Source organism: Oncorhynchus keta, chromosome 31, assembly GCF_023373465.1.
Source record: "Oncorhynchus keta strain PuntledgeMale-10-30-2019 chromosome 31, Oket_V2, whole genome shotgun sequence".
Lineage (NCBI taxonomy): Eukaryota > Metazoa > Chordata > Actinopteri > Salmoniformes > Salmonidae > Oncorhynchus > Oncorhynchus keta.
In genome coordinates this window covers 8,611,681-8,630,961 of record NC_068451.1, presented here as the reverse complement: position 1 = coordinate 8,630,961, position 19,281 = coordinate 8,611,681, and the positions used below count along the sequence as shown (strand labels likewise).

General features: G+C 47.3%; 1 protein-coding gene across 2 annotated transcripts in view; it reads left to right on the top strand.

Annotated features, from left to right (window-relative positions):
• The window catches only part of LOC118364315 (igLON family member 5), a 165,754-nt gene that overhangs the window by 58,682 nt on the left and 87,791 nt on the right, over positions 1 to 19,281 (top strand). Inside the window, exon 1 of one of the 2 annotated variants that reach the window (XM_052489451.1) lies at positions 9,408 to 9,576. The exons of the other annotated variant lie outside the window; for it this stretch is intronic. Coding sequence (XP_052345411.1) covers positions 9,495 to 9,576 — 82 coding nt within the window. The 5' untranslated portion in view covers positions 9,408 to 9,494. Of the gene's footprint in view, positions 1 to 9,407; positions 9,577 to 19,281 lie in introns of those variants that run through there. 2 annotated transcript variants of the gene reach the window in all.

The window sequence follows — 19,281 nt, the reverse complement described above, 5'->3', positions numbered from 1 at the left end:
ACGGCTGTCTTTGATCATCATCTTGCAGTGGAGAGTCTCACAGTTAACAGCACCTGGTTGCCCCCCCCACACACACACCTACAGTTTAGTGCTCTGCAGTGCTTCGTCCTTCCAAACTCCTCTAGCGATGCCGCCACTCCAAATGTTCACTCAGCAAACAAGGGAGCCATCTTTTTGTAGTGGTTCTAGTGGGGAAGTTGTTTCTGTGCATTTGATTATCATAGTAGTAATGCATTAGATATATGAACGTGGAGCTATAGCAGGAATATAAGGTAGACCTAGTTAGATATGTAATGACCTAGGTTACTAGTCCCCACCAATGCCCTAGTCCAAAATACTGCATAATACCCTAGAAATCTATACTCATCTCATTTCCATAAAGCAGAGTTAAATAAATGGTCTATTTGGAATGATAATATGTGAAATCTATTTAGTTTGCTGCTTTGAGAGAGAAAAAAAACAATAGGATGTAGTGTATGAGATAATGAAAGTCGCAGTGAGGCTGACAGGGCACAATGACATACGGTATGAGAGTGCAGGAGCGGGTTCTGCTTTGCCCAGTCAGTGTGATTTCTATACGCTTTGTTCACCTCAGCGATTATTTCCCACACATCAAGGGCCCAGACCAACTGCTCAGCTTTCCTTCTTAAGGAATGGATGTATTTTGCTAGGTCACACTCCATTTCCCAGGCAACCATTATATAGGCCACACGCTAATGCAGCCATAATACTTCCTATTCATTAAACATGTTGACTATACATTGGCATTGGTGGTGGTTGCTAACACATGTAGTTGCACTGTATCCAGGTTTTCTGCACCAAAAGCACTTCCATTACTTTCCCTTTCCAATTTGTTATTGGTAAACACGGCAAAATTGTACGAGTCGACGTCTTTCACTGCAAAGTAATTTGCATGAATTGCTTTTTGAACCCATATCCTCCCTCTTACAGTATGTTTAAGTCTGCACCATCTGGCCCTTGGTTCACGCTGTATCAAACTGTATATCAAGCTCTATCAAACTCCTCGTCCTCATTCTCCCACCGAGAACTGATGAATGTATCAATTTCCATGTCAATGCAGCGGCTGCAGTATTGCTATAGAGCAGGCGCCTGAAATTTAGAGCCAATTACATGATATACCAGGGCACATTCCAGCTGCTGCGCTCCGAGTAAATCTCCAAAACAATTTGGTGGATGGACCGACATCTGTTTTCATCGCACTTCTCTGACACTTGTCTTTTAGGGGCAAAATGTTATGAGTGTTTGTTTTCCTGGTGCGAGCGCAGAGCTTTACAGGCCGTAAAATAGGCCTACAATGCAATGCTAGCTAACAAAACATAGCTGACATAGCTTATTTTTATCACGTCCTCGAAATGGGCGTCTGCCAACCCCGAGAGCGATAATAAGATGTAGAACGTGCCGGTGAATTGTTTCTCTCCCCTCGTTTCCATTATCATAATCTTCAAAGATGCTTGTCTTGTTCATTTTGCTCATGACCCTGGCAAGTAGGTCATTGAGTTTCCTGAAATAACTGCAAATAAGCGTGTCATCATTAAGGATCCCAAGTGTGTAGGAGTGATAGGACTGCAGAGGCTTCAGACATAAAAGGACAGACAGCGGCCTTATTAATGATCTCAACCAAATTCATGCTGTGCATTCTAATATCTAACTAAACGCTTGCTGGTCTCATTTGGCTAGGGATGGGATTGACAACCTGCATAATCGGACTACATTTGAATGTTATAGACACATGTAGGGCAAATGCTACTGCATGTTATATAAATTCATATTTCTGGTTTATATGCTATTTGTGATACCATTAGTATTTTATTAGTGGGGAGAATCTGGCGCTGCACTGTAGATCCAGTATCTTTGCCAAGCCTCAGGCTTCAATGGGCGGGCTGCGTTGTTGCACGCTCTGAAGCTCACAGAGCCTGAAGGTAAACTAAGAGCATCCAAATGTGGCCTAGATACTGTACTGAACCCTCCCTGTTCCCTGTGCCTAGAGTTCCTGTTTTAACCGTTTTTTTTACATAAGCGAACTTGATTCTCTCCCAAATGCCTTTCAACTTCCCTTGGCAACTGTGGTAGGGGATGAAACACACGTATATGCTAATTGCCAAAACATTTCAAGTATGACATATAGCTGGGTTGGATGAAAAATCTCCTGGGTGAAAAAGTGCCCGTGTGTCTTGTGTGTCCTTTAGGGTCGTTGATTGTACCGTTTGCAAGATTCAGTGTGCGGCATTTTGGGATCGAGGGACACAGTGGGAGAAATAACGCTGTTGGTTGTTTTTTGTTATTGTTTGTCAGATGGCAGCAAGTGTACATTTATCTTTGGCACTCCAGAAAGCAAATAACAATGACAGTGCAGTACTTCCACTTCAGGTGTGGTGGCATATGGGCTCGCATATAAATGACCAGAAAAGGAAAAATAATGGAAAGTGGTCTACAGCATGTTTGACTTTATATAAGTGTAATTTAACTCAATATTCACACAGAGACTAAGGGAACGAGCATGAAATCCTCCCCACCTGGCAGTGCCGTGTGGCCAAGCGTCTGTCAGCGCTGGTGCGGCGTTAGTGAAGGTTAACACCGCCGCCGCCAAGGCTGACGCTCCGTGTCATCAGGGCGCCACGGCTACATGCTCTTCCACCGCAGCCCCGGGCCGCCCCTCGCTCCCCTCATCCAGACCTATTGTTTTATTCTGTCATGTACTCGCTTCACGGACGGCCTAATCTAATGCGATTTAAGCCACTTACATTTTTCATAGTGCACATTAGCGGTTTAGTCGTGCCTGAGCGGACCAGGTTAAGGACTTTTCCTCAAGGGCACTGCCACCGGGCTCGCCCGTCATAGGACCCTCTCAGTCCCTCTCTGTGGGGTGGCTCAGAGGGCACTGCCACCGGGCTCGCCCGTCATAGGACCCTCTCAGTCCCTCTCTGTGGGGTGGCTCAGAGGGCACTGCCACCAGGCTCGCCCGTCATAGGACCCTCTCAGTCCCTCTCTGTGGGGTGGCTCAGAGGGGCACTGCCCCATAGGACCAGTCCCTCTCTGTGGGGTGGCTCAGAGGGCACTGCCACCAGGCTCGCCCGTCATAGGACCCTCTCAGTCTCTCTCTGTGGGGTGGCTCAGAGGGCACTGCCACCAGGCTCGCCCGTCATAGGACCCTCTCAGTCCCTCTCTGTGGGGTGGCTCAGAGGGCACTGCCACCAGGCTCGCCCGTCATAGGACCCTCTCAGTCCCTCTCTGTGGGGTGGCTCAGAGGGCACTGCCACCAGGCTCGCCCGTCATAGGACCCTCTCAGTCCCTCTCTGTGGGGTGGCTCAGAGGGCACTGCCACCAGGCTCGCCCGTCATAGGACCCTCTCAGTCCCTCTCTGTGGGGTGGCTCAGAGGGCACTGCCACCAGGCTCGCCCGTCATAGGACCCTCTCAGTCCCTCTCTGTGGGGTGGCTCAGAGGGCACTGCCACCGGGCTCGCCCGTCATAGGACCCTCTCAGTCCCTCTCTGTGGGGTGGCTCAGAGGGCACTGCCACCAGGCTCGCCCGTCATAGGACCCTCTCAGTCCCTCTCTGTGGGGTGGCTCAGAGGGCACTGCCACCAGGCTCGCCCGTCATAGGACCCTCTCAGTCCCTCTCTGTGGGGTGGCTCAGAGGGCACTGCCACCAGGCTCGCCCATCATAGGACCCTCTCAGACCCTCTCTGTGGGGTGGCTCAGAGGGCACTGCCACCAGGCTCGCCCGTCATAGGACCCTCTCAGTCCCTCTCTGGCTCAGAGGGGGGTGACCCTCTCAGCTCTGTGGGGTGGCTCAGAGGGCACTGCCACCAGGCTCGCCCGTCATAGGACCCTCTCAGACCCTCTCTGTGGGGTGGCTCAGAGGGCACTGCCACCAGGCTCGCCCGTCATAGGACCCTCTCAGTCCCTCTCTGTGGGGTGGCTCAGAGGGCACTGCCACCAGGCTCGCCTGTCATAGGACCCTCTCAGTCCCTCTCTGTGGGGTGGCTCAGAGGGCACTGGCACACTGGCACCCCGTGATAGGTATCTCAAAACCCATTCACTGGTGTGGATGGCCTGGTTCCACTCCAAAAAAAAAAGCCATTCGTCTTGTCAGTACATGACTTTGATACTGCAGTAGACAGTATGTCATGTTCTATGCATGGTAGGGTCCCACAAAGGCAGAGCTATGGTTTGAGAATAGTTAAAGGCTCATACAGTATGGTGAATCACATCATGTCTAATCCAACTTACTTAGATCACCGTAGAATTCAGTGCGTAACACAGGCCATCAAGGTAGTGTATAAATGTTGATGTTTTTCCACCCTGTAAATGAAGTAGGACTTTAACATGTGCAGAACAACATGTCAAATCCAAGGGTACAGTAGTGTACGAAATATATATGTACATGCATATTGCAAATACACTATTGTAGAGGACATACACTTCCAAGTGTCAAACAAGTCCACTTACCAGTAAGAGGGAAGTATGTGTCGGCATTGATTGTACTGTCCATGGTGCTGAATTCTGGTACTGCATTGTGTGTGTGTTTGCAGCATAGCACAGCCCTGACAACAAGCAGCACACTAAGACAACCCACTCATTCAACACACTGAGTTGTTGTCTTCATTGGAGAAAGCCAAGGCTAACTTTCCACTTCTTATTCAGAATTACATAATATTTGACCTCAGTATCTGACTGAGGCGAAACAAACTGAAATGAGTTCATCAAGGGCATGGCATCCACGTTCCATATGGGGAATTGAACATACAGTTTTTCAACCAACACAAATTTCTTGTTAACAAACAATAGTTTTGGGAAGTCGATTAGGACATCTTCTTTGTGCACGACACAAGTTATTTTTCCAACAATTGTTTACAAACAGATTATTTCACTTATGACTGTCACGTTCTGACCTTTATTTCCTTTGTTTTGTATTTATTTAGTATGGTCAGGGCGTGAGTTGGGTGGGCAGTCTATGTTTGTTTTTCAATGTTTTGGGGTATTTCTATGTTTCGGCCTAGTATGGTTCTCAATCAGAGGCAGCTGTCATTAGTTGTCTCTGATTGAGAATCATACTTAGGTAGCCTGGGTTTCACTGTGTGTTGGTGGGTGATTGTTCCTGTCTCTGTGTTTGCACCAGATAGGACTGTTTAGGTTTTCACTTTTCTTGTTTTGTTTAGTCTGTTCATGTATAGTGTCTTTATAAATTAAACATGAATAACCACCACGCTGAATTTTGGTCCGCCTCTCTTTCACCAGAAGAAAACCCTTACAATGACTCACTGTATCACAATTACAGTGGGTAAGAAGTTTACATACACTACGTTGACTGTGCCTATAAACAGCTTGGAAAAATCTAGAAATTGATGTCACGGCTGTAGAAGCTTCTGATAGGCTAATTGACATAATTTGAGTCAATTGGAGGTGTATCTGTGGATGTATTTCAAGGCCTATCTTCAAACTCGGTGCATCTTTGCTTGACGTCATAGGGAAATCAAAAGAAGTCAGCCAAGACCTCAGATAAAGAATTGTAGACCTCCACAAGTCTGGTACATCCTTGGGAGCAATTTCCAAATGCCTGAAGGTACCACGCTCATCTGTACAAACAACAGTAAGTATAAACACCATGGGACCACGCAGCCGTCATACCGCTCAGGAAGGCGACGCGGTCTGTGAATGTACTAATTATGTGGATATATTGAAGCAGCATCTCAAGACATCAGTCAGGAAGTTACAGCTTGGTCGCAAATGGGTCTTCCAAATGGACAATGACCCCAAGCATACTTCCAAAGTTGTGGTAAAATGGCTTAAGGACAACAACAAGGCATTGTCAAGGTATTGGAGTGGCCATCACAAAGCCCTGAACTCAATCCTATAGAACATTTGTGGGCAGAACTGAAAAAGCGTGTCAGAGCAAGGAGGCCTACAAACCTGACTCAGTTACACCAGCTCTGTCAGGAGGAATGGGCCAAAATACACCCAACTTATTGTGGGAAGCTTGTGGAAAGCTACCCAAAATGTTTGAATGTTTCACATTCTTAAAATAAAGTGGTGATCCCAACTGACCTAAGACCGGGAATTTTTACTGGGATTAAATGTCAGGATTTGTGAAAAACTGAGTTTCAATGTAAGGTGTATGTAAACTTCCGGCTTCAACTGTATACTGTATATTAGTTAAAAGACCTCTGCTCTAAGCCATGCTAGAGTAACAGCTACAACACTGCGTGGTGCATATGCAGTGAGGTTACCGGCTCTCCTTCCTCTCCTCCCTCTTTTTCTCCCTCCTCCTCTTGGTCCATCACCCCATCATGGTGTCAGAGATGGTGGAGAGTGTTCTGGCTATAGAAACTCACATCGATCCACTCCTCGTAGTCCAAACCCAAGCCTGTCGACTCCGGGCATAAAACGGAGGGAGACAAAAAAAGAGAAGAACCCTTAGCTTTTTTTTCTCTCCACCCCTCTGCCCCTAAAAAAAATACACAGCCACTTCTTTGGTCCTCTTTTCGTCTACCCCGTTTCTCCCCTATTCTTCCTGTTGCTTTCAGAGTTTCAATTCTCCCCTTCCCATTCCTTATCCCGTATCAGACATGACTGCTCCTCCTATCCGCCTTGCTGTTCAGCATTTTTGCACAATCCAATTTTCCAATTTCCCTTCCCATCTTTCTCATTCTCGTCTCTGTCTCATCCATCTCATCCCTTATTTTATGCATCGGCTCCCTCCTCTTCCCTCTGTGTGTTCCTCCACTCCTCCACCCTTCCACTCTCCCCTCCCCTGCTGAGGCCCCCACCGCACACACACACCTCCCTACCTGGCTCTTCCCCCTGCCGTCTTGCAGCCCATGGAGAGGGCTCAGTCTCAGAGGATTAGGATCAGTTGATCAGGCTCTCTGCAGCGCTGGTACCAGGTTTGGAGCTGGACACTATGTTGGGGTCCTCAAATGATGTCTGCATCTTACTCACATGGAACCCATAAACTCCTGCGTCCATGTTCACAAAGCGTCTCAGAGTAAGAATACAGTTTTGCCTATTAGCTCATAATTAGATGCAGCGGGGACCTGATCCTAGATCAGCACTGTTTGGCCCACACTCCTAGATGCTTTGAGAATATGGGCCCTCATACTGCATCCAGAGCAGACCACAATCACCACATCTCAGACCAGAGGAGAAACTATGTATGCATGGCACACATCCCCACGCGTATTCCATATTTCCACATCAATACGAATTAATCATCAAACAGACATTCTATTGGACTTGAAGGGCATATTCAACCCCCACATTACCCTCTGCTGATTGCAGCTATTGCCTGGGGTTTAACCATTCATATACATGGGTGTGATTTAATATACACTGCATATTCAGCTTTCCATATGCAGAGTGAGGAATGTTACATATTCCGGTTTTCCATCATACGCCCTCTAATTTATAGAACGTTTTCATCAAAACATGTGTGCGAGTCGGCTCCTCGATCAATGAGCACGATGTCTGGTGATGTAGATTGATATCGGAGGACAAGGTAATCTGTAACAATCCCCTAGTATGCATGTGTTTACATGCATATACGCATGCGCCCGCACGACTCCATTACACTTCACTGCAATTCAACGAGTTCACAGTCAACTCCCCTCTTTGTTGCCATCAGTCAGATCCAATCAGCTTGCTACTTGGCTGATGTCAGCAGTATCATTAAAATAAATGAATCACCATATTGCCTTGTCTCCTTACTCGGAGAAGGAACTACCTATTGGCAAAACATGGTGTGTGTGTGTGTGTGTGTGTGTGTGTGTGTGTGTGTGTGTGTGTGTGTGTGTGTGTGTGTGTGTGTGTGTGTGTGTGTGTGTGTGTGTGTGTGTGTGTGTGTGTGTGTGTGTGTGTGTGTGTGTGTGTGTGTGTGTGTGTGTGTGTGTGTGTGTGTGTGTGTGTGTGCACTGTGGACGTCCTATTTTATTTTAGTTTCCCTTTATTGACCTCTACTGCTGAACAACACACAATGAAAAACAGAGCTTTAATGGAGTCAAAAATCCCTGTTTATTTACACAAACAGAGTCCATGTTCCTCATTAAGGCTCTAAACGAGCTCTTGATGACTTAATTGGCCTGTTATGGCGATTGCTCCCTGGGCAGCCAGAATGGTTTGGCTGTCATTCATCAGAAGTCGACAAACAGAGATAGGAGGTCTACAAACAGAGATAGGAGGTCTACAAACAGAGATAGGAGGTCTACAAACAGAGATAGGAGGTCTACAAACAGAGATAGGAGGTCTACAAACTGAGATAGGGCGGATTTGATTATGCTGAGCCGCAGGGCACTGGTCTATAACCTTGACGTGAACAGTCCAAAGTGGTGAGGGTGGAGCGTCCTTTTCAAACCGAACAGTAATCTGCATAGCTCGTTCTGAAACATGCAACATCTCGTTTCCATAAAACATATGTTTGAATTTTCAAACTAGTTTGCATTGGGAAGGCAGATAAAGCCTTTTCATCAAAAGCAATACATTTTGCATGTGCTGAATTGCAGCACTTTTGTTTTGAGCCAACTTCACCGTGGGCTTTGAACGGGGCACCTGGCTCACACCCGGTTCCTCCCACTGGGAAACCCGAGCCAGATAAACCAACCCCCTCATATAGAGAGAGCATGGTGGTGTCTAAACCTATCAGAGGCATGGCAACAAAGCAGGGCTCTGCATCTGAACCAATTAGAGGAAGGGAAAATAAGGGAGGCTTGTGTCTTAACCAATCAGACAGAGGGAAAAGGAGTCAGCGGACACAGAGAGCGGACACCATAGATATAGAATCAGGGTACATTGACTTGTATGGGGTAAGCTGTTCTAGTCAGTCTATTTCTCAAAGTGACTAAATAAATGTTGGCAGATTGGTGGCTCATCATCAGCTCACCATCCTAGTGTTGGACTGGTGCAACCTTTCAGTCTGCCCTCAATCTCACACTGGAACACCGGGTGAGAGGTGACCTTTAATTAGCACCATGGCTTTAGTTAACCAGTTATGAGGGGAACTATAATGAGAACCAACCAACAGACAATCCAATCGTGTTCGTTATGCATCTAAAGGGAAGAAAATGAACGGAGAAAGGGAAGGACTACCTGGACTTGTCCAATAACAAATGCATATTTCTGTTTTCTATTGCAAAATGTGTTTTGACGGTTGCCCTAATGAACACAACCCAGCTCATCATAACAACCCGGAGTGGGAGGTACTCCCGATTCTATTACCGCTAAAGATAGAAGAGGAAGTTGGAATGGAACACGTTTTTTCTCCCGTGCTGTATTTTTTATATTCCCCGTCTCATCCTTCAACCTGCTCTTGGGGTCCATGGAGCGAAGCACTGTGAGGAATACTGATTGGAAGAAGAGGGACGGTGATTGATAGAAACTCATAGAGTTCTGACTTGGAGAGGCTTGAGAGAGGCGTGCGCATGGGGAAGTTTATTGGAACCCGCGCAGGATGTCTCAGGTTCGCGCCAAGCGTTTAGTTCGTTATGATGATTGAAGACGTTGCCTCGTCAGAGGAGAGGATCAACTGCTTGGCTCAACTTCACTCAGTTCCGACAGGACACAGCGGTAGGTGTCTTCTCCGGACATCCTTTGACAAACTAAGAATAAAACTGAAGTGTTATGTTCTAGTTTTCTCTCACCTTCAGATGCTCTAGTCACACTGTTGAGAGAGTGAGTGAGTGAGTGAGTGAGTGAGTGAGTGAGTGAGTGAGTGAGTGAGTGAGTGAGAGAGAGAGAGAGAGAGAGAGAGAGAGAGAGAGAGAGAGAGAGAGAGAGAGAGAGAGAGAGAGAGAGAGAGAGAGAGAGAGAGAGATATTGTGCCGTGATGGACTGGCCTGTAGACTGCAGTATTCCACCGGGGCACTGAGGGGGGAAGAAAATCAGCCAGGATGAGCCTGATAATACCTGCCAGGGGGTGTGGTGTACACTCTGTTTTTAGTGTGTGTGCCAGTGTGCATCCCTGGGCTTTGCGGGGGTGTTAATGGTGCGTTCTCATTGGCAGTGGACCCTAGCAGATCTTCCTCTAAAGGCTAAAATGTTTGCACTTGACTAAAAAGCAGTCCGCCCACACACGCCTGGCGTTCTCATAAGTAGCTGGCTCTGTTATGCGAGCTGCATTCAGAAAATACTAGCGCCTCCCTGGGATTTCTTATTGGCAGAAACAGAACGCACAGATCTACTTTACAGGGGGAGTTTTGCAAGGGGTGTTACAAGAAGCACAAATGATCTACGAAACCATTTGTTTTCCCATTCAGTTGCGTTGTGTTTTGTTAAATTAACTGTGAACCTATTGCTATGTACATGGCTCTGTTCAACCGACAAGCCAAACGAGTCTACTGGGGAAGTTAAAAGTAACAACAAATTAGCGAATTCACAGGCATGTCAGGGTTTTGGGTTGAGGATGATTGGGGGAATGACGGACCTAATAGTAGAAACACAAGCCGGTGTGATGATCTAAAACTAGTGCTTCCTTGCTTTCACACCCAGGTGCGCTGTGGGTAATGATTTCTTATCTTCTCCTCCACATTCTGCTTCCCTATATCAACAGTCTGTCTGTATATATCCGAAAGCCCCCAAACAGCTAATTAGAAACAAATGTGAGCTCAAACACATTATGCATCCTGTTGGACCAGATCACTTTATTATGCAATTGCATAAATAAACGCAAGAGTGCACTGCAATGTACTTGACAGTTTTATACATAGAGCCATGCTTTTGAGAGGAATTAGTTAAACCGCATGAGAGTACTGAGGGGGGAAGAACGAGGGAAAGGGAGAACATACCTCGTGAGTCACTGCAGATTTCTTCCCCTTTTTATTTTATTTTTCTGTTTCCCCAGTCCGTGACTGTCCCTAGTCCAAATTGCCCCCCTATTCCCGATATGGTGCAGTCCTTTTGACCAGGGCCCATATGGCTCTGGTCAAAAGTGAAACACAATACACGGAATAGGGTGCCATTTGAGACTTAGCCCAGAGTCTCTCCTCTTCCCGTAAGGGGCCGGTCATGTGGAGTGTTGCTAGAGTCACAGATCACTGGGTTTAATTGTCCCTGATGGTTGGCACCGAGGGCCACTCTGTGAGGCTCAGCTCGGTTTGGTCAGACTCAGCTTGGCTTGGTGAGTGTGAGTGTGTGTGTGGGGGAGAGAGTATGTAGTGTGGGAGAGAGTATGTAGTGTGGGAGAGAGTATGTAGTGTGGGAGAGAGTATGTAGTGTGTGGGGAGACTGTGTGTATGAGAGAGAGAGAGCAAGACAGAGAGAGAGTGAGAAAAAAAGAGAGAGAGGTTGAACAGGGAGGGGGGTTGAGAGAGATGGTGACATCAAGATGAGTCTTTCCCAAACGCTTCCCTCATCTCATCAAATGTTCCATCAAATGAACATCACTCTCACCACATCAAAACACATCTAAATTATGCAAAGTTAAACTTTATTGGTTTCCTGACTTAAACAAAAATCTTGTCAGATTTCGAGTTAAGTTGACCCTAACCCTGCAAGCCGATTTGTGAAGTGCAATCACGCTCCACAGCACTCGCTCCACAGCACTCGCTCCGCAGCTGTCGCTCATGTTGACAGTTTTTTTCATATCCTCATACTGAGCGGCGGCCCAGCATGCATTTTTATGTCTCCATCAAATGTAAATGAGTTGCACTGACACCCCTGAACTACTGTGTAGATTTTCACAAAAGCCCGGAGACCCTGCGGGGGAGGCTCTAAAACACAGAGCTCGCCCACTTTAGACAGCAGGGGTCAAGACCTCGGCCTCTGTTGCATGCTTTTGGGAATTAGGAAGTGGGCCGAGCTATTCACATAATTAGCAAATGAAGTGGTTGCATAATGGAAGTCAGAGAGCTCAGTGGTTGTCGTCCCCCCACAGAAGAGACCTGATACTGACAGACATGAATTTAGTAACAGTAATTAAGCATGTCTTCTTCATTCACTGTGACAGGGTTCATTCCCTCATAGCAAGTGTTGTTGTTGATTGTGTGTATGCTGAGCCCGTATCGTTGCTGAGCAGTGAGCACCATTCATAAGGCTATAGAGTTGCATACCAATTTGTCACTGTAATACAGCTGGATACCTTTGTATTTAAGCCAATCATAGCCAGTGTTTTTGATCTGAGCAATCTCAGTCTGATACCTGTTGTTCCTTCATCAGCTTGCCTCGCATCGTGCCAGAGATTCAATGGAACATCTACCAAGCCCAAATGAGTACCACGGGACAGAGAAAAGGGCAAGTAAACTGGAAGAAAATTGACTTTCAAAGATTTCACAGTCGTTTCCATGTGCTGATATGGAACCTGGAATCGCTGAGCTTGTGTGGAATTGGATCAGTCACTTCGAATTGGTAGCTGAAATTCTCCAGGGAGCAACAAGCGAACAAGGACAGGTGGGCTTAGGAGTGATCAGCCAGGAAACAGGTAGCATCAGAGGCAGCGGCTCTAACCTAACACCGGCTTTGATGGATGAGACGCTAGCCTTTGCTAATGCTAACCCTTGGCAGTAGGCTAATGCTAGCCCTGTGTGTCCTCTGGCATGTCAGATTGGGACGAGAACAAAAGGCGACACGGCTCCGGTAAAAGGAGGGAACACAGAGGAGGGAGCGACAACGCGTGTTGCTCTGTCCAAACCTCTCATAAATCCAGGTCTGCAGTAGTGCATGCGTAATAAGTCACCGCTGATCTGCGTGGCAGGTCCGCTAACATGCTTGAGCGGGCCTAATTAAAAGGATCACTGTAAATAATTTCCGGGCGGCTGACACCTTGGCGGACGAAGAAGCCCGTCCAACACACTCTGACCTTTAGCCTGACAGCCAAACCCTCCATCTTCACTCATCATGTAGGTCCACTGGCCCACAGCGTTGTGGCGTACAGTATGGAGCCTCTGACAGCTCTCTGTGCAGATGCCAGGGACGGCAGGGGAATGAGCATGAAGCGGCCTTGCTGCTTTGTTCCTTGTCGCTTTTGTGTGTGGCAAGACGCCAGAAGCACTAAAGCCATACTGTCCCCCCTGAAGCCTTGGTAGCTCATGGCTGTGGGCTGATATGGGTGGGAAAAAAATATTGGGTGTAATTTTGGGAGGGGGGACATTCCAGTCATTTCAGAAACACTTATCCCTTTAGAGGGATGGAAAAAAAGATGGTGCGGCTGCCGCTGTTGTTCTACTCCCCTTTTCCCCACCAGAAGCACTTTGGAAAGGAAGCATACTGGAACAAAGAGGCAACAGGGACTAACAACAGAGAGAAATTAAATCTGCTGATCTAATCACGATTCAACGCCTGAATTGAGTCGTGCTGGTTTATGCCGAGTTATGTACCTCCGAGGCGGCCGCTGGTGGCTCCTACTTTGGTGCTGACAACCAGGCGACGATGGCTCGCCGACCCAGCTCCCCCGTTAGAAAACGGACTGTTTAGGTTCACCAGGGGCGAGCTCCTTCAGGTAGTTTTTAATTAGCCACTCATTAGGAACCGGTGGAAAAAGCTAACGGAACAGCCGGTGTGAGTTATTATCCAAATAACGAGTTGAATTTGGTAATTAAGTCCTGAGGTAGAGTGCAAATGAGCAAAGCCAGCCAGAGTCTCGGAGGAGCTATGGCCACACCTGGCGGAGCTTAACCACTAACCTTTTCCAGCAAGCCATCTTGGAGCCAGAGCCCCCTGTGGTGGCAGAACAGGCCTCCCACAGCTGCACAGTTGAGTGAAATCCAGGCACTGGAGGATCAATTTAGAGCCAAGATGGAGGGAGGCAGGGGGGTTGGCAAATATAGCTTGCAGAGCGCATGAAACACTTGATAATGTCTTGCCAGACACACTCAACTGATCTCATCATGAAATCCTGCAAGAGAAAATGAGCGCCCGGTGTGCGATGGAAAGTGCAGTGTGATGCCTTTAAAATATGCGTCTGGTAACAAGGATGGGAGGGAAAGAAAGGAAGAAACATCCGCAGGTTGTCATCCTCCAGGGAAATCTTGGCTCCTTCATGCAGTAAGGAGGGCCATCATTGGTTAAAGACCAACCCGGTGTGAACATGCCAGTGAAACAAGCCTGGTTGCTTAGGCGAACAGGGGGCTTTGATTTTAATCTCCTTCAACGTCAGAAAGATTTATGACAGCTGATGCGAGATATACAGTGGACTATGTACCATTTAACACTGCTGACACACTCCCTGATTCAGAGTGGCTGTCTGACTTACACACCGACTCACCAGGAAGGCTGACACAACAACCCACCTCGACAAGGAATCTCATTACAGGAAGAAGAGCGATTAGGAGAAGAAACCTACAAGGTTTGCCTAGAATGTTGAGCCAGGATGCCAAGAGTCAAAGAGGCAAGGAAGCAAAAAAGAAAGAGACGGGAGAGAGGTCCGAGAGACAAGTCCTGCCTGAGAGAGATGGATGAAATGCGATAAAATCTAGAGCGGGCAACATCATCAATGGTAGGCGAGGCCTGGTCTCTAGGGCCCGGGGGGGTGGTTGTCTTTCTCAGATCAATAGCCCTTAAGTTGATGCCCTGAAAGACAATTTATGAGGTATAATGGACAGCCACACTGGTGTCACTCCAACTGTTCCTACGTCTCCCTCTTTCTCTGTCTCTTTCTCCTGCTTCATCTCTCCTCTCACCCTTTCTCTTTATCAACTCTCTTCTCACCCACTTTACCTTCCACCTCTTTTTTCTCCCATCTCTTTCTCGCTCTCCCTTCTCTCTCTCAGTATGCCAGCTGTATGATGGGCCAGGGGGGATAAGGGGTCGTCAGTTTCTCTCCAGATGGTTGGCTGAGCAGCAGCTGCCAGAGGGCTGTGGATGCGGGAGGCAGAGGCGAGGGTGTACCAGGAAGAATGATTACAGTTTTGTGAGGCGCCCAGGTGAAAGAGGGGCACACACAAAAGATAATCAGTTGTTGGAGTGTGCTGTAGTGTGGCTAGAGTGTTGCCTGAGTGATTCTGTAGTCTGCCAGAGGTGGTGGGTTGGTGTGTTGCTTCCAGCCTACAGTGGTGTAGTGGTGGATAAGGAATGGGGCTTCTGGTTGGAGAGTGGCACGTGTGTGTGTGTATGTGTGTGTGTGTGTGGCTCCCCAAAGACATCCATACCGTATGAGCCTGGAGCAAGGTATCTCACTGGGGGTTCATTGTGAATATGCAGATGCACCAGTGATCTAAAGTGTGAGCAATGTGATTGGTTCAGGTTAAGCAGACACCTTATGCAACAACTGTATTACAAATAGGGACGCCTACGTCCCCATAAAACTCCTGTCTCTACCAATTATGACTCATGTGTCATGTGATTTCGATCCAATTATGTGATGTAACCCTAATTACTCTCTCTGGGTGCGCCCCAAATGGCACGCTATTCCATGTAAAGTGCACTACTTTGGACCAGGACCCATAGGGCTCAGGTCAAAAGTAGTGCACTATATAGGGAATAGGGTGCCATTCTGGATGCATCCATAGTCTGGTACCATACCTCTAGCAGAGCAGATGTGCTTGGTCACATTGATGGCCTGTGTCTGGGTATTTACTGAGTGGCTCAGAAAGAGGCAGGAGGGAGATGCTGGGAACAAAATGGATGCTCACAATGTACCCCACTCAATAATAAAAAATACTAAATTGCCTGGTGGCTGCAAAACTGTCCGTCCCCGAAATTGGTAGGTTATTACGGTAATTCTCTCGTTTTGTTCAGAACAGACATCTAACAGAAATATGCTCTACCTCTGGCAGCCTAAAGCATGAGACTTCTCAGCCGTTTAACACAATGTGCACGCTCATGCACACACACACACACGCACACATGCTCACGTGCTCATACACTCTCCTCTCTCACCCCATTCAACCCTTGATCCCCCCCCCACCTCTTCTCGCCCACAAAAATCAAATCAAATCAAATTGTATTTGTCACATACACATGGTTAGCAGATGTTAGTGCGAGTGTAGCGAAATGCTTGTGCTTCTAGTTCCGACAATGGAGTAATAACCAACAAGTAATCTAGCTAACAATTCCAAAACCATTACCTTATAGACACAAGTGTAAGGGGATAAAGAATATGTACATAAAGATATATGAATGAGTGATGGTACAGAGCGGCATAGGCAAGATACAGTAGATGGTATCGAGTACAGTATATACATATGAGATGAGTATGTAAACAAAGTGGCATAGTTAAAGTGGCTAGTGATACATGTATTACATAAAGATGCAGTAGATGATATAGAGTACAGTATATACATATACATATGAGATGAATAATGTAGGGTATGTAAACATTATATTAGGTAGCATTGTTAAAAGTGGCTAGTGATATTTTTACATCATTTCCCATCAATTCCCATTATTAAAGTGGCTGGAGTTGAGTCAGTGTGTTGGCAGCAACCACTCAATGTTAGTGGTGGCTGTTTAACAGTCTGATGGCCTTGAGATAGAAGCTGTTTTTCAGTCTCTCGGTCCCAGCTTTGATGCACCTGTACTGACCTCACCTTCTGGATGATAGCGGGGTGAACAGGCAGTGGCTCGGGTGGTTGTTGTCCTTGATGATCTTTATGTCCTTCCTGTGACATCGAGTGGTATAGGTTTCCTGGAGGGCAGGTAGTTTGCCCCCAGTGATGCGTTGTGCAGACCTCACTACCCTCTGGAGAGCCTTACGGTTGTGGGCGGAGCAGTTGCCGTACCAGGCGGTGATACAGCCCGCCAGGATGCTCTCGATTGTGCATCTGTAGAAGTTTGTGAGTGCTTTTGGTGACAAGCCTAATTTCTTCAGCCTCCTGAGGTTGAAGAGGCGCTGCTGCGCCTTCTTCACGATGCTGTCTGTGTGGGTGGACCAATTCAGTTTGTCTGTGATGTGTACGCAGAGGAACTTAAAACTTACTACCCTCTCCACTACTGTTCCATCGATGTGGATAGGGGGGTGTTCCCTCTGCTGTTTCCTGAAGTCCACAATCATCTCCTTAGTTTTGTTGACGTTGAGTGTGAGGTTGTTTTCCTGACACCACACTCAGAGGCCCTCACCTCCGCCCTGTAGGCCGTCTCGTCGTTGTTGGTAATCAAGCCTACCACTGTTGTGTCGTCCGCAAACTTGATGATTGAATTGGAGGCGTGCGTGGCCACGCAGTTGTGGGTGAACATGGAGTACAGGAGAGGGCTCAGAACGCACCCTTGTGGGCCCCAGTGTTGAGGATCAGCGGGGTGGAGATGTTGTTGCCTACCCTCACCACCTGGGGGCGGCCCGTCAGGAAGTCCAGTACCCAGTTGCACAGGGCGGGTTCGAGACCTTGGGTCTCGAGCTTGATGACGAGCTTGGAAGGTACTATGGTGTTAAATGCCGAGCTGTAGTCGACGAACAGCATTCTCACATAGGTATTCCTCTTGTCCAGATGGGTAAGGGCAGTGTGCAGTGTGGTTGAGATTGCATCGTCTGTGGACCTATTTGGGCGGCAAGCCGTGTCAGTGGCACTGTATTGTCCTCAAAAAGCAGGCAAAAAAGTCATTTAGTCTGCCTGGGAGCAAGACATCCTGGTCCGTGACAGAGCTGGTTTACTTTTTGTAATCCGTGATTGACTGTAGACCCTGCCACATACCTCTTGTGTCTGAGCCGTTGAATTGAGATTCTACTTTGTCTCTATACTGACGCTTAGCTTGTTTGATTGCCTTGAGGAGGGAATAGCTACACTGTTTGTATTCGGTCATGTTTCTGGTCACCTTGCCCTGATTAAAAGCAGTGGTTCGTGCTTTCAGTTTCACGCGAATGCTGCCATCAATCCACGGTTTCTGGTTTGGGAATGTTTTAATCGTTGCTATGGGAACGACATCTTCAATGCAAGTTCTAATGAACTCGCTCACCGAATCAGCCTATTCGTCAATGTTGTTGTTTGATGCAATATGAAACATATCCCAGTCCACGTGATGGAAGCAGTCTTGGAGTGTGGAATCAGATTGGTCGGACCAGTGTTGAACAGACCTCAGCACGGGAGCTTCTTGTTTTAGTTTCTGTCTGTATGCAGGGAGCAACAAAATGGAGTCGTGGTCAGCTTTCCCGAAAGGAGAGCGGGGCACCTCCACCAATCTCACCTCCACCAAAATGTTTGTATTTGTGTCCAGCAAAAGGACTTACCTGTTAAACCATTTTACTGTATTTCTGTCATGGTTGTCCAGCACCCCTCCTAATTTTCTTTGTTGGCTGTAGTGCAGGCATACCTGAGCTCAGTTGGTAGAGCATGGCGCTTGTAACGCCAGGGTAGTGGGTTCGATTCCCGGGACCACCCATACGTAGAATGTATGCACACATGACTGTAAGTCGCTTTGGATAAAAGCGTCTGCTAAATGGCATATATTATTATTATTATATATTACTCCTCTCAAAACCCTCCCCCTCCTTCTATAGAACCCCCTCCCTCTTCAATTCCCCCATCAGCTCCCCCTATCTACTTCAAACGAGGCCTGTTTTCCTTCGCCGTTCGGTAGGAAAGGCAGAGTAGACCATCGAAGGGCTCTGGGGGCCTTGTAAGGAGAGGAGGCGGATAAAGAAAGAGACGGGTGGAGAGAGGGGAAGGAGAGATGGAGTGTCCCTGTGCATGACAATGAGGAGACCATTCAATTAGCGGCAGTTTACGGCCCCTGATGTTGATTACCTAAGACAGGCCGGTGAGCCCCAGCTTTTCACTGATTAAACGGAGGAGAGGAGCAGGGGGATGAGACAGAGCCGCTGGAAGTATTGGTTCCAGGCATTAGAATCTCCTTCTGTTTAATAAATGAGGGAGGGAGAAAGAGGATAGGAAAGAGAAAGGAGGTCACTGTGTTCTTGGAAGGCTAAAGGCTTGGAAGCCCCCCTTGTGTACTGTCACCCTCAATGTTCAGGAAAAGGCTCCTTTCTTTTCATTCTATTTCTCTGTATAGGACATGTAGAGGGCAAATGCTTCCATATGGCAGTGTATGTTTCTGGAGCCTGTGTAGAAATAGAGGTTATTCCATGTAATTAATGATGTTTAGAGATGTGATTATGTGACGGCTCCCCTTGATGGGATGTGATCGGGAGCAACTACTTCCAATGTTCCGTGCCACTTAACCAAATATGTCACTGGATGACAGTCCAGCTATGTGACTGCGTCACAGCTGCTGGTTCCTGATTCAAGAGGGACACAGCCTGCTGCTTTGTGACCGCCATTCATCAGTGTGACACTCATCTTATTTATTTAGCCCGCCTAATGAGTTATCTATCTATTCACTTTTAGATGTTAAGTCCTCCATATGGGGAACTTTGAGCGGTTCTGGACCAGTTCTGACTGACATTTTGGT